The sequence below is a fragment of the Heterodontus francisci genome, chromosome 14 (assembly GCF_036365525.1).
Source record: "Heterodontus francisci isolate sHetFra1 chromosome 14, sHetFra1.hap1, whole genome shotgun sequence".
NCBI lineage: Eukaryota > Metazoa > Chordata > Chondrichthyes > Heterodontiformes > Heterodontidae > Heterodontus > Heterodontus francisci.
The window spans coordinates 26,770,079-26,785,461 of NC_090384.1; the positions used below are offsets into that span (position 1 = coordinate 26,770,079).

Here is a 15,383-nt window from a genome sequence, read left to right on the forward strand (position 1 = left end):
CACATGGATTACTGGGTAAACTCTTTGAGCTCTGGGAACAAGGAAAGTATTCAATATGACTGACAACTGAGGAATTGCTGTTCAGGATAGATCCTTTCCCAAAACATTGGAAGGCGCCTCCCAGAGGTAAACAAAGTGAGAGAATCACTTCCATCAGCGAGCTCTGTAAAATAAAGCCCGAATGGAGGGCAGTGAAGTGAGAAAGCTCAGGGAAAACACAGAAACTGGGAAGAAAGTGAGTAATCCAGCTGGCAGATGAGCAGAAGGACTTCATTTACTGCAGTAAAGCACAGAAGACATGCTTACACTATGGAGCTCAGATCTATGATATAAATATGTGTATCTTCAGCCTGCATTAAGGAACAGTTATTTTCACTATATCCTGACCAGAGACCTATCTGAACTACAAAGTGTTTTTTTAGTGGTTTTGAAGCATCTGCAAATATTATTTTTCCCATAAATATTTTTTGAAAAATATTGTACAATTTGAACAAAATTTGAATATATCACAAGTGCCTTCGTTCACACTAATGTTGGTTCACAGATTGTAACTCAACTAATTGCGTAGAAACTTTAGCACAGTAATGTCCTTAATCCTCAGAAAGCCGAATGTATATTACATCTGCCAGGATACTATTTGCAGCAACAGAGGAGGGGTCTGTGCAGGATTGTCAGAATGACATTAGCATTCCACTGCCCTTTTTTAAAACAATGAACTAATGAAAAGCTGCATTTCTGTCACAGTTAAACCCCTCCAGTCTCATTGCTTTTTATTGTGTTTTGTTTTAGATGATATCAAGGTCTCAGTGAATGATTTCATTATCAAGGCAGCTGCTGTCACACTGAAAGTAAGTGGACTCTGAAAGAGGAATAATACAGTTTAAAAGACTCACTTCACATCAGCAATCGTAATGTCATTCAGAGTCTCATCATGGACCTGACTAGAGTAAACTGATGCCCCCGAGCCCAGAGACATGAGTTGAATAACGTAGAGCTGATAGGACCAGTTACAATGCCAATACGTACATGTACATGAGCTGTGACCCTGCTTTCCTAGGAATGAGGGGTATACAGTTAAGATATTGCCACTCTGTGTTTCAAACCCTGACTCAACCTACAAAATAACAGAAACAAGAGCAGAGAATGCTGGAAATACACAGCAGGTCAGTCATTATCCATGGAGCAAACAGAGAGGTCAAAGCTCATGAGTTCCAACGAAGAATGTGGCCCAGGAAGGTTGATCCTGCTGTTCTCTCTCATGAACAATGCTGGCCAATCTGCTGTGTGTTTCCAACATCTTCTCTTACTTCAGACTGCTTACATTTGTAGATTTTTTCTTTGTGCCTTAAACAATTGGTCGAACAACAGCTAGCCTCAATAATTGACACCTTAAGAACATAAGAGATAGGAACAGAAGTAGACCAAATGGCCTGTCGAGCCTGCTCCGCCATTCAGTATAATGATGGTGGATCTTCGGCTTCAACTCCACTTTCCTACCCACTCCCCATCTTCCTTGATCCCCTGAGAGGCAAAAATCTGTCTATCCCAGCCTTAGATGTATTCAACGATGGAGCATCCACAATCCCTGGGGTAGAGAATTTCAAAGAGTCACAACCCTTAGAATGAAGAAATTTCTCCTCATCTCAGTACTAAATGATGGGTCCCTTATCTTGTGATTGTGGCCCCGCCATGTTCTAGATTCCCCAGCCAGAGGAAGCAACCTCTCTGTCTACCATGTCAAGGCCCCTTCAGAATCTTGTACTTTTCAATGAGATCACCTCTGATTCTTCTAAATTCCAGAGAATATAAATCCAATTTACTCAGCTTCTCATCATAGGACAATCCTCACATCCCAGGGACCAATCTAGTGAATCTCCATAGTGCCGCCTCCAACCTAAATATATCCTTCCTTAAATATGGAGACCAAAACTGCGCGCAGTACTCCAGGTGTGGTCTCACCAAAGCCTTATGCAATTGTAGCAAAACCTCTGTATTCATGTACTTCAATCTCCTTGCAATAAAGGCTAACATGCATTTGCCTTCCTAATTGCTTGTTGTACCTGCATGCTAACGTTCTCTGTTTCTTGTACAAGTACACCCAAGTCCTTCTGAATATCAACATTTACAACTTTCACACCTTTTACCACCATATCTTTTAGTCTAATGACCCAATCAACCTTAGCCAGCTGTCCCCTCATACCTAAGTAATTCATTTTGTTAAAGCTTAAGGTTCATGTTTGGGTCTAGAGTATGTCGCTTTCAAACCTAATATGGAATTCAATTGTATTATCACTTTTTCCCAGCGTATCTTTTTCTGTGAGATTACTAATTAACCCTGCCTCATTGCACAGTACTAGATCTAAAATAGCTTTATTGCTAGTTTAGTTCCACAAAGTATTGTTCCAGGAATGTCACAAAAGCATTCTACAAACTCATCTTCCAAACCACCTTTACCATCTTGATGGTCCAGTCTACATTAAGATTAAAGTCCACCGTAATTGTTACATTGTATTTATTACAAGCTCCAATAATTGCTTTCTTAATGCTATGTCCAACAGTGTAACTGCTGTTAAGGGAACTGTAAACTACTCCCACCAGCATTTTCCGACCCTTACTATTCCTAATCTCCACCCATACTGATTCTACTTCCTGATCTTCTGAACCAATATCCTTTCTCACTACTGTCCTTATGTCATTCTTTACTATCAGGGCTACTACTCTTCATTTTCCATTCTGTCTGTCTTGTAAGCAGGAAGCTATCTGTGCCAACCCTGAAAGACTTTTTTTTCCACAAATGATAAACTTTATTTATAACATTTGTAAAAATACATTACAAAATTCAAATTGGATATCTCATGAAGTGCAATACAAATCAGTTTCTTTCAATATAGGTTCAGGCTATATTTGCATCACATACCAAAACATTCTGTGCCCTGAAAGGCAGCAAACAAATGGCATTGCATAGATTTTAAAAGCGAAGCACATGCTATAGTTGTGCCCTGAGGAAGGTTATACTAATGAGCTGTTAAAATAATGGTGAGTGACTAAATATTCTAGTTCCCCAAAGTAAGCAGATGATTCTGTACAGGTCAGATTTTACAGAGCAGCATAACTTCTCCATTTTCTTGCAAGTACGCCCATATGTAAAATGTGTATGCAACTGGAGGTGAGTAACATACAAGGAGACCCAGTAAAGAAGAATAAAATGCTTGCCTAATTGAAAAATAAATCAAAAGTATTTGTGGTTAAAGGGATCTTAATAATGAGCTTCTTTTTATAACTGCTGCCATGCAACAAGGTGGTATTATTAAATTACACTCAAAAAGTAAGTAATTTGTTATGGAGGAGCATGTAATTGCATCTTGCTGGCTAATGGAGTGAGGTGGGAACGGAGTGAAAGTAAGGATTTCTAAAATGGGAATTTGGCCGGCATGGGACTTCAGTGCAGAATGGGAGGGAGGTGTTAAGCAAACCAGCTGATGTTACAGGAAAGTAATATAAACATTGGCATAGACTAAACTAACCAAACCTAAAAATGGCAGCACAGGAAGGGACGTTGACGTGTCATTGCTGTGATGTGTGGGGGATTTAAGCATTAGGTGTTGACATATTGAAAAAGACATATACTTGGGTCTAATGAAGTAGATAAGAAAGGAGGCAGTGTGGCAATATTGGTTAAAGAGAGAATAAGACTGTACAGAGGGGTGATGTCGACAAGGAAGGGATAGAGGAAAAGTTGATATGGTTGGAGCTCAAAGATGAAAAAAATTACTTGTCACAATCCTCCAAATCATGGGACGGAAATGGAAGAGGAAATCTGCAGTCAGGTTCAAAAAGATTTTGATCATCCACTCAATGATGGATCAGAGAAGGAGAAAATTGTTTACAGGGCTCTTTCTGCAAACAGTAGGGTGCAGGAATTACTATATCTGTTTGAGTAATGAAATGGGTCAGATAGATAAGATAAGTGATGGTGATAAAAGTATGATGAGGTTTAAGATCAACCAGAAAGTGTAAATTCTGACAAAAAGTAAAAGACCAGATTGGATTAGGACAGATTTCAGAAAGATGAAGCAAGCTAGCTGAGGTTAGGTCAAAGTGGACATTGGCACACAGGAATGTAGAGCAACAGTGAAAGGTTTTTAATAAACCAATTATGAAGGTGCAGAATAAATAGATTCCATAAAAAAGGAAACTACCAGTAGTTTTGGATTCCATGGATAAATAGAGGTTAATGTCAAAATGTAAATTTGTCAAAAAACATCATAAGGAGCAGTAAAGTATTTTACAAGTATATCAGAGAATTGTTTAAAATAAGGTGAGACCCAAGAGAAGAGAGGATTTTCAATTTGTTGATCAAAAATATCAGAGATATTTACTAAGTATCTTGCATTGATATTTATCAAAGAGAAGGATAGTAGAGAGGATGGGAATTCTGAATTGTTTGAGAATGAGATAAGCAATATGATGATGAAAAAAGAAAATTTCTGATAAATTATGCTAAAAGAAGACACAGCATCAGGGCCTGATGGGATACATTTTAGAATCCTGGGGGTGTTGAGGGAAGAACTTGCCTAGGCCCTAGAAATTATATTTGAAGGCTCTACTAAGTGTGGATGTATTCAGGAGGACTGGATAGTGCCTCGTATAGTGCTCATTTTTTAAAAGGGCAGCAAAGCTAATCCAGATAATGATAGGTCAATTAGCTTAAATTTTGGAGTCTATAATTAAAGATGAAATTACCACACATCTCGATAAAGAGAAAATAGTTACAAGTGTCCAACACATATTTCAAAGGGAATATTCATGCTTTATAAACCTTATCGAATTACTTGAGTTACAGACCTGGTAGATGGGGGAAATGCAGTGGATGTAGAGTACATGAACTTCAAGAAATCCTTTGACAGGATACTACCTGAGAGATTACTGGAAAAGATTAATGGGTATGGTATTAGTGGGAGGATCACAAACTAAATTCAAATTTGGTTAGGAGGATGATAAAGAGCAAGAGGTAAGGGCAATTTTTCAAATGGCTGGATGTTCCACAGGATTCAGTATTGGGAGTGATGTCAAAATTTGCAGATGATAGGAGATATAGCAAAGAGATAGTCATAAGATGGGAAATGGGCTAAAGTGGCAGATTGAATTTAATATCAATAATGTGATTTATTTTGGTTAAAAATACAGTACAACGCAGATACAGAATGGAATTAGGCTGGGTGTTGTGGAAAAGAAGAGAGATTTGGGGGCATGGATTCACAGAATATTAAAGAAAGCACAGTAGGTTGATAAGGCTGTTTTAGACAAACAAAACAAATGGAATTCTAGGTTTCATTACACTAGGTCACAAGGTATAGTATATAAAAGCCAAGAGGGAATGCTGAGCATATTTAAAACTGAATAAAACCTCAGTTAGAGGATTGTGTGGAATATTGAGCTTCAAACTATGGGAAAGATATTGAGGCTTAAAGAGTACAATGTGTATTCACTAGAATACTGCTTGGCGTGAGGAAACATAAATACTAAAATAGACTTGGAAAAACTGGGCCTTTTTCAATAAAACAATGCAGATTATCGAACAATGCAGAAATGTTTCAGGATAGGAGAGAGTAGATAGAAGCAGACTGTTGGCAGTAGTTAAGGGGTGGAAATGAGGCCTTAGATGCAAAATTAAGCATGAAAAGATTTAGACCATAATTCCACAGCCACTGAATCTACCACAAAGAAACCGACTGAGGGCAAATTGTCTCTATTTTTAACACAGGCATTTTACTCTGCATCTGCATTTGAATTCTCTCTCTGACAGCTGTGTCTTTTTTTCTCCACTCTCGCATGCCCTCCGCCCCCACCCTGCCCCTTACACCCTCACCTTTTCTCTCACTGAAATTCTTTTCAAGCAAATGCCAGATGTGAATTCCACCTGGAGAAACGAGGGCCCTCGTCAGCTTGGCTCTATTGACATCGCAGTGGCGGTTGCTACGGAACGTGGCCTCGTTACGCCAATCGTGCGAGATGCTGCTACCAAGGGAATAGAGGAAATCTCAACTATGGTCAAGGTAGGAGAAGAGGGCCCCTGTGGTGAGAATGAAGTGACAGAAATCACAGTGTATTTAACCCTTCCACCACCACATATCTTAACGTGGTGATCTAAGCAGCCTGCCTTCTAGATGGCATTGATGCATTATCTTAATAATTTTAGCATACTAAAGAAAACCAGTTGATAGAAATTCAGCACAGGATGATTGTTGCTTTCTTTTAATATTTACCAAGAGCAGCATTGACTTTTGGAAGGGTAATGGATGTCAAGTACCAAAGCTGTTCAAGGTTTGAGGCCACTTGCAAAACGTTTTGCACCCCACTTCACTTCATATCTCAACTTCTTATTTATACTGTATGAGTTTAACATTGCTCTGCACCAGTGCTAAACTTGTAGGGCAAATGAACCTTTCTGATACCTGTACTTAGCTGGGATGGCCTGGGGCAGTGCTGAGCGGGGAAACATAGGTGACGGTCCAAAATTGTCAATGTACTCGGAAGTCTATCTCTAGCCAACCCACTCAGCCAGGGAAATAGAGTAAAATGACAAGAAGACAAATTACCAAATGATGGAGTTATTTAGTTAAAACAGTTATGTGAAAAGATCTACATAATTTTTATTTAATGATTAACAAAAAGTTATGGAATAAAGATAGTATCAGATAATTCTGCATGAGGTATTACAAGTGTATTTTCATTGGTTTGAGATTTTATTGTTTTGGAAGGATGAAACTTAATCTTGTCAAGAAGAGGGATGTTAATCCTGGGTGGTGGAGCAATACCATGTTTCAGGTACCCACGATAAGCATCAATAATCCTGAGTCAAGCATAATACAAGTTAGATGTACAGTCAAATTTCCACTAGAGCGGCACCTCTCACTGCACCAAGGTGACAATTTCTGCTTCCCACACCAACCATCATTTGGTCTTGGAGTGAGATTACTGATCTAGTGCCAAACGAGGAAAAATTTGTACTGGCAACCCTCCAGTCATCAGGCACAACTTCCATATCGAAGAATGTTTGTCAGATTGTGGCCAGACCCTCTGCTATTTCCTTCTCAATTTACCTCAGCATCTCGGATCTGTGCCCTCAGGCCTTGGTGCCTTTGCACTTCTCACTAATTCCGATTTGTTCAGTACTGTTTCCTTATAGTTTAATTCCCCCAAATACACTCATAAAAACATAGAAGAAACGAGCAGGAGTAGGCCATTCAGCCCTTCAGGCCTGCTCCACCATTCAAAAATGATCATGGCTGATTGTCTAATTCAGTACCCTGTTCCCGCTTTCTCCCCATATCCCATGATCCCTTTGGCATTAATAAATATATCCTTCTCCTTCTTGAATATATTTAATGACTTGGCCTCCACTGCCTCCTGCGGTAGAGAATTCCACAGGTCCGCCACACTCTGAGTGAAGACATTTCTCCTCATCTCGGTTCTAAATGGCATCCCCCGTATCCTGAGACTGTGACACCTGGTTCTGGACTCCCCAGCCATCGGGGAACATCCTCACTGCATCTAGCTCTTCTGTGACCACCAAAGCAAAGTATAAATTTAATATCTCTGTTATTCATTCTTTTATCCTCCATTAGATTTCATGTCTCCTCTCTAATCAGTCTACTTTTTTTAACTTTTTGTGCAATTATAAAATTCTTTCTTAACCAATGTTACCTGCCGATTTCTGGTTTATACCTCCTCAGCCTTTCTAAACTTTTTTGTCTCTGCATTTGTTGCATTCAACTTTGTTTCCTGTTGTTGTATTACATTTGATTTCTTGTATGTCTCTTTCTTTAAGTCTCAGTTTAACTTATTTTCTCTAATTTCTAATCATCTGTTTTCTGTTGTTTGCACCTTGTCATTTTTACTAATTTTTCAATTCAGTTTATTTGGACTACTTCCCTTTTTAATCTTATACCTTTATGTTGACAGTCCCCTCGCCAAAGACCTTTACCATTGACTATTCCCTAGCCAAAGACCTTTACCATTGACTATTCCCTAGCCAAAGACCTTTACCATTGACTATTCCCTAGCCAAAGACCTTTACCATTGACTATTCCCCAGACAAATACCTTTACCATTGACTATTCCCCAGACAAATACCTTTACCATTGACTATTCCCCAGACAAATACCTTTACCATTGACTATTCCCCAGACAAATACCTTTACCATTGAATATTCCCCAGACAATTGCTTTTACCATTGACTATTCCCTAGCCAAAGGGTGGTGCAGTGGTTAGCACCGCAGCCTCACAGCTCCAGGGACCCGGGTTCAATTCTGGGTACTGCCTGTGCGGAGTTTGCAAGTTCTCCCTGTGACCGCGTGGGTTTTCGCCGGGTGCTCCAGTTTCCTCCCACAGCCAAAGACTTGCAGGTGATAGGTAAATTGGCCATTATAAATTACCCCTAGTGTAGGTAGGTGGTAGGGAATATGGGACTGCTGTAGGGTTAGTATAAATGGGTGGTTGTTGGTCGGCACAGACTCGGTGGGCCGAAGGGCCTGTTTCAGTGCTGTATCTCTTTAAAAAAAACAAATTTTTTAAAATAAATAAATAAATAAAATAAAAACCATTGACTATTCCCCAGACAAATACCTTTACCATTGAATATTCCCCAGACAAATACCTTTACCATTGACTATTCCCCAGACAAATACCTTTCCCATTGAATATTCCCCAGACAAATACCTTTACCATTGACCTTGCCAAATGCCTTCATCACTGTTTTCCTTCTCCTTTTTAATTTTTATATCAAACCTAACTACATTCTGGTTATAATTTCCCAAATATTTCCCTACCTTTATTTTACCTGCACATACCTCGAACTTCCCTCTGTCTGTTTGAGAGTTTTACTCATTTTAGTCTATCCTCCTTTTGATGCATTTTTCTGTCTTATCTCGCTGTTCCTTCTAGTCTTAGTTTGCTTACTCATCTATTTTATTTTCCTTTCCCCCACCATATTAGTATAAAACCTTACATTGCACCAGTTACTCTCCCAGCAGGGACATTGATCCCATCCTGGTACAGGTGAAACCCATCCATCCTTTGTGGGATACTCATGCCCTGGAACTGGTCCCAGTGTGCCAGGACTCTGAAACCTTCCCTTATACACCATGTCTCCAACTGTGCATTGAATTCCTCATCTTCCAGTTCCTAAATTGATTAGCACGTGGCACTGGAAGTAATACTGAGATTACCGACCTGGACATCTTGCTCTTCAATCTATCCCCTAACTAGTGAAACTCACTTTGCAGAGCTCCAATAGTATTTCTCCCTGTGTCATTAGGTTCAACATAAGCTTTGACATTTTCATTGTGCCCTTTTCCTCTCTCTCATCTTTTGCACCTGCTCCATGTTATCCCATACCTGATCTCCTAGGAGATGCGTATCGTTCTAGTCCCTTGATTGTGACTGTAGAAGGATCTGTCTGTTCCCCAGACTCCGGAATCCTCGATTACTACTGCATTTCCACACTTCACTCCTCCTCCATTGGCGCCCACTTACACCACGGTGCTGTGGATTTGGTTGTGGTTGCCACTCACTAAATTGCTGCTGACAGGTATTCAGTACCCGTTTGTCAGTTGACTGCTCTGAGGTGATCCCCGCACTGCCTTCATGTTCACTCTTCCAGTCCTGATGGTTGGTCAGTCAGTTTCCTCTCTCAGATGCCACTCTGCTTGAAGGATGACACGAATGGGCGACAGTGTTGCCATATGCTTCTCAAGCACAGGCACATTAAACCTCAGTGCAGACAGTTGGAGACACTTCCTGAATATGTGGTCATCACAAGCAAACAAAGCATCCAGGATCGCCACATCAGGGCCTCGGCTATCTACGCATACCAACCTAAACCCTTCACTGTTAACCATTTAATAAAACAAAAGACAACACCTCAGTGCTTTAAACCTCAAGTACATTTGTATCATTTCTTAAAAAAAAAAGTGTTTATTTTCAAGTTGCTGAAAAAGATAGATCCTGGTGCAGGACAATTCCACAAATAAATTAACCTGTTCTTAAGTGGCATTTATGGCCCAGAGATTTTGTAAATGTACCATTATTTTATTGTATGTGGCTCAAATCCTGTGTAATGACTCGAGCTGCACTCAGCATTACTATCTGAGTACAGTGGAGAGGTGGCATTTTTAATATGGGATATGAGGTGCCGTTTGGGGAATGGGTCATGCACCCAAGGAGATGCTGAAAGTTATTGTTTATGGACCAGGAAGTTTTTAAGTCTATATTAATGAACCCCTACATCAAACGTTTATCGCAGTCTCTACCAACAATGGCTGTGTGACTGTGACACCTTTCCAACTGATCTGTACTTTGCCCTTTCTAATGAGTGTTGTCAAATTTTGAGCAACTGAGTTTCCAATACAATTAGAATATCTGGAACTTTCTACACTCGTGATGGACCTAGGAATGTAAAGCAGGAATTCGCCATGAGTGGAAATTCAATGAAATGTAAAGTTCACTGGTGTTAGCATCACTGTGCAAAATAAAACTGGAAGGGTATTCAGTGTAGCTGTGTTTATAATATGCTGCCGTTACCATTTATCATTGACAAAGCTCTGTATTTAAACTCTGTTCAAGTCTCTCCAATCCAGCTTCCGCCCTACTCATTGCTCTAAGGCTATCTCTACAAATTAACAACCGAATAGATGTGGTTGCCTTAAAGGGGCAGTTAATTTAAACAAAACTTCACCTTGTCAACAGAATATGAATGCTTTATAAGGGCAGGAGCATTATATCCATTTACGATATGCAAAGTGTCATGAAGACCCCATCTGCCAAAAATGAGGCATATTAATTTTATCATATGAAACATTAATTTTAAACTGTTGCTGGACTGAAAAGATGACTTGTTTAAAGAGATCACAGCAGTGGCTGGAAACATTTGCATTCTAAGAGACAGTTGCCTGGAGAAGACAATGAAACTGCTCCCTGATCCAATTCACCTAAACGGACTAACCTCCTGGCCCAGGTTTGGTTTTGGATTGTGTTCACAGAACAGTTTGAGTCAGACTGCAATTTGAAAACAACAGAGAAGGAAGGTCTCTCAACTCACACAAAGACAGGGACCCCTGGAAGGAAACTAAGCCTCAAGACAGAAAACCATCGAAATAAGTTTGAAAGTGCACTGGGCCCCAACGAGACGGCAAGATTGAACTGCAAAGAAAGACTTTACATCAAACTCAAAGGACAGTAAATGAACTCCAGCTATTGCTTCAAACCTTTCCCCTTGATTCATTTTCCTTCTCTGTCTCTATCTGCGTGTGTGTTTATCGCGAATGCATGCTAGCGTTGCCGTGTTGTATATTCTTAGTAGTTTTAACCGAATTAGAGTTTTAAGGTTAATAAACTTACATCTTTCTTGTTTAAATCCAAGAAAACCTGTCTGGTTGATCTCTTTGCCATTACAATTGGAGAGCAGTGAACAAGGATTCACTGAGGGGAAGCTAAAAACACAGTGTTTAAAAAAGTAAACCCTGTTACAGTCAAACCAGGAAAGTCTGTGAGGGAACTCCTAAACCCCTTTCTCACCTGGTCGTAACAGAAATTTGGGGGCTAGCGTCCAGATTCGACCCAGAGAAATGAGAAATTGGAAGTGGAAAGTCAAATTGATCCAATCAAAAAGAGAAAAGATTTCAATACTGATTTTCTTGTGGTTGTGTGTGCTAGAGGGCTCTTAAAGTATAGCTCAGCTAAGAAAATCTCAGAGAGGTAATTCTGCTACAGGAATTTAAAAGCTCTCTCCCAATCCATAAAGACACATGTAGAGGAACAAAAATTTCATAGAGGCCGGCAAGCCGCAGTTCTGGCTGATGAGTTTGCTCTCATCTATAAGTCGGTTCCCCAGGGCAAAACCTTTCCTAGTCACCCCTACAAATCCGAAAAGAACAAAGGGTGGGATGGTGATAGAAGCCCAAGCAGTCCTGGGAGAGACGGAAAAGCAGGAGACACAGGGGACCCTCCTCCAGCCAAAAAGGAAGGTGCTGTAAGTAGGAGTGAAACCCGGAGACCTGTGTGCTTCCATTGTACTAAAGCAGGTCATCTGAGAGCTACTGCTGAAAACTACGGGGAAAGCCTGTAGGGTTAATCAGGGCACATCTGCTCAGTGAAGGGGAAGGGACCCTGATGGAAAGCACAGCTGAACAAGCTGTGGCTTTAACTGCAGCAGTAATAAGGCCCAGAAAATGTACTGATAGGTGAAGGAAAATTTAATAGGATTCCTGAAGGTTATCAGGATTTTGTGTCTGAAGGGAGAGTAACCCCATACCTCTCGAGTGGGGCAAACAAGCCCATAGTAATCCTCAGGGACACAGGGGCTGCTAGATCCTTTTTTTTCCCCCCAGAGAGTGCAGTAAATACCAGAATGGTGGTGAATGGCATTCGAGGGCAGTATACACCTATACCTTTACATCAGGTGCACTTGGCGTGCAACCTAGTTACGGGACCGGTGACTGTAGGGATTGTCCCTCATTTGCCTGTCGACAGGGTTGACCTGCTCCTAGGTAATGATCTGGTGGGGGCGAAGGTGATAGCTTCCCCAGTAGATAAAGAGAGACCACAGGAGGTCAGATGGAAAGGGCAGTGGCAGGAGCCGGTCCCCTGCAGTTTCCCTGAATGTGTAGTGAGTCAGGCCATGATCAAACCAGCTCCCCCACAGGAGACTGAATTGGCACTGCAGGCAGATAGCCATGAGGTCTGTCTGTCTGAGACTTTCTTTGGAAAGTTAGAAGACCCAGGGAATGAATTAAATGGATTTTCCCTAGCTGAGGCTCAGCGAGCTAACCCAGTATTGAGAGAATTAGCACAGGTTGCTCAGTCTGAAAGTGAAGCAGAGGGAGTCCCTGATTGCTATTATTTAAAGAATGAGGTACTGATGAGGAAGTGGAATTCTCCTCACAGATCTGAGGACAGTGAGTGGACAGTGGTTCACCAGTTAGTAGTGCCGCAGAGCTACCTGAGAGAAATATTAAAAGTGGCCCATGAGATTACTGTGCCTGTACATGTGGGTATACCAAAAACCAAAGCCCGCATAAGACAGTAGTTTGACTGGTCAAAACTCCACAAAGATGTGGTGGAGGACTGCAGGAGTTGTCACGTGCCAGGTTGAGGCAGACCACAACCTACAGTGAAATCTGCACCCCTAAGTCCTGTATCTGTGTTTGGAGGACCCTCCAGCAGAGGGCTGGTGAACTGTAAGGGACCCCAGCCAAGAACAAAAGGGGACAGGCAGGCACAAGGCTGGCAAAAGGTTAGAGAGGAAAGGGGAAGAACAGACAAAGAGGACAGGTTAAAGGAGATCCGAGAGGAATCCCAAATGGAAACCCCTACTGTCTGGTCAGCCAACCCCGAAATGTTTCAAAAATTAGACCCCACATCCTCCTTTGTAAATGCAGACACTAGAAGCACCCCACCAGAGTTGCTAACAGCATTTACAGAAACTGGCAGAGACAAAGAAAGTCCTCAAGAGGGCAGAGAAACCGTGAGGGTTATGCCTCACCGAGTTGAAGTGCCGCAGGGGAGTGCAGTAGCATCTGGACAAATACCTGCAAGCCAGAGTGTCCCAAGAGGGCAAAATGAGGATTAGCAAAGAATACACCCCCACAGTCAGGAGAATAGGAACCAGCCATCCCCCGACGTGAAAAGTCCTTGCATGACTCATCAAAGTACTGTAAGAGAGTTTAGAATGGATCCACCCACTACTGACTCTCGTGAGCAGACCTCCAACTTAGGGCTAATTAAATCTAACCCTCCCCCTGCAGACCTCAACAGGAACAAAGACACCCTAGGCGGTCATGGAAATGTGTAAACAAATAAATTTCCCCAAAAATCACATGTTTATTGGGATGCCAAAAAGGGCAGTTTAAAGCAGCATTACCACAAAGAAAAGACAGGCGGTAATAATTTTAAGGATTTCTGAAAGAATGAGAATGAATGAGAGAGATGCATGTGTGTTTTCCTTCACTTACTCTTCTCTCCATTCTTTTTTAATGAAATGGTCTTCTAAAATCACATTTCATTCCGCTGGGTGTGGAGGTGTCATGAAGACCCCACCTGCCAAGAATGAGGCATATTAATTTCGTCATATGAAATATTAATTTTAAACTGTTGCTGGACTGAAAAGTTGACTTGTTTATAGAGATTACAGCAGTGGCTGGAAACATTTGTATTCTAAGAGACAGTTGCCTGGAGAAGACAATGAAACTGCTCCCTTACAACTAACCCAAATGGATTTTGATCACCAGACACTGAATGTGTAAAAAGCCAGCATTCCACCCCCACCCCCTTACTGAGGGTGTCTGCTATGATGGAGAATCCACAAAAACGCAGGAGAGTTTTTTTTTTTAAAAAGCAGTTAACGTGACTATCCTGCTGGCCCAGGTTTGCTTTGAATTGTGTTCACAGAACAGTTTGAGTCAGACTGCAATTTGAAGACAACAGAGAAGGAAGGTCTCTCTCTCTCTCTCTCACTCTCACGCAAAGGCAGGGACCCCTGGAAGGAAATTAAGCCTCAAGACAGAAAACCATCGAAACAAGTTTGAAAGTGCACTGGGCCCCAACAAGACGGCAAGAGTGAACTGCAAAGAAAGACTTCAAATCTGTTACGACCAGGTAAGAAATATGTCTAGGGGTCTTTTGCTATCTTTACCTGGTCTTAGTGTAACAGGGTTTAATTTTAAACACACTGTGTCTTGAGCTCCCCTTTGTGAATCCTTGTTCACAGTTTTCTAATTATAAGACAAAGAAACCAATTCACACAGGCTTTCTCGGGTTTAAAGAAGAAAGATGAAATTTTATTAAAACTTAAAACTTAAACTGTAATACGGTTCACGCCTACGGATATATGACACGCCCACACTAGCATGCACACGCGATACATGCAGATAGGAACAACAAAGAGAAGAAAAGATCAGGTGGAACAGTTTGAGGCAATATCTTGATGTGGTGCTTCGAGCTCACTGTAGTCCTTTTTGTAAGTCGTCTTGCTTTCATTGGGGCCCTTCTTTATTTCTTCTTTTCTTTTGGGCCTCCTTATCTCGAGAGACAATGGATACGCACCTGGAGGTGGTCAGTGGTTTGTGAAGTAGTCTTAAAACCTTGTTCAAGTAGGAAACTCTACCTCTTTGAGTTTCACGTGTTTTCACAAGATTCAGTTCTGTGGGAAGGAGATGGAAGCAGGCAGACAGGAGAGGCTGTTGTTCTTGCTTCAGTTCCAGGAGCGCACAGTGTTCTGTCTGTTCAAAATCCTTTGTTGGAAGTTCAAATTCTCTGCAACAGCCAGTTAGTCATGTGACTAAAACTGGTCTGACCACTTCTGTGTACTGGGGAAGTGACGACT

General features: G+C 41.2%; 1 protein-coding gene across 3 annotated transcripts in view; it reads left to right on the forward strand.

The window, feature by feature from the left end:
• pdhx (pyruvate dehydrogenase complex component X) overlaps positions 1-15,383 on the forward strand; it is a 257,707-nt gene that overhangs the window by 210,420 nt on the left and 31,904 nt on the right. For all 3 annotated transcript variants that reach the window (XM_068045918.1, XM_068045917.1, XM_068045919.1), the window contains 2 exons: positions 790-848; positions 5,898-6,056. In XM_068045918.1, coding sequence (XP_067902019.1) covers positions 790-848; positions 5,898-6,056 — 218 coding nt within the window. The remainder of the gene's footprint in view (positions 1-789; positions 849-5,897; positions 6,057-15,383) is intronic.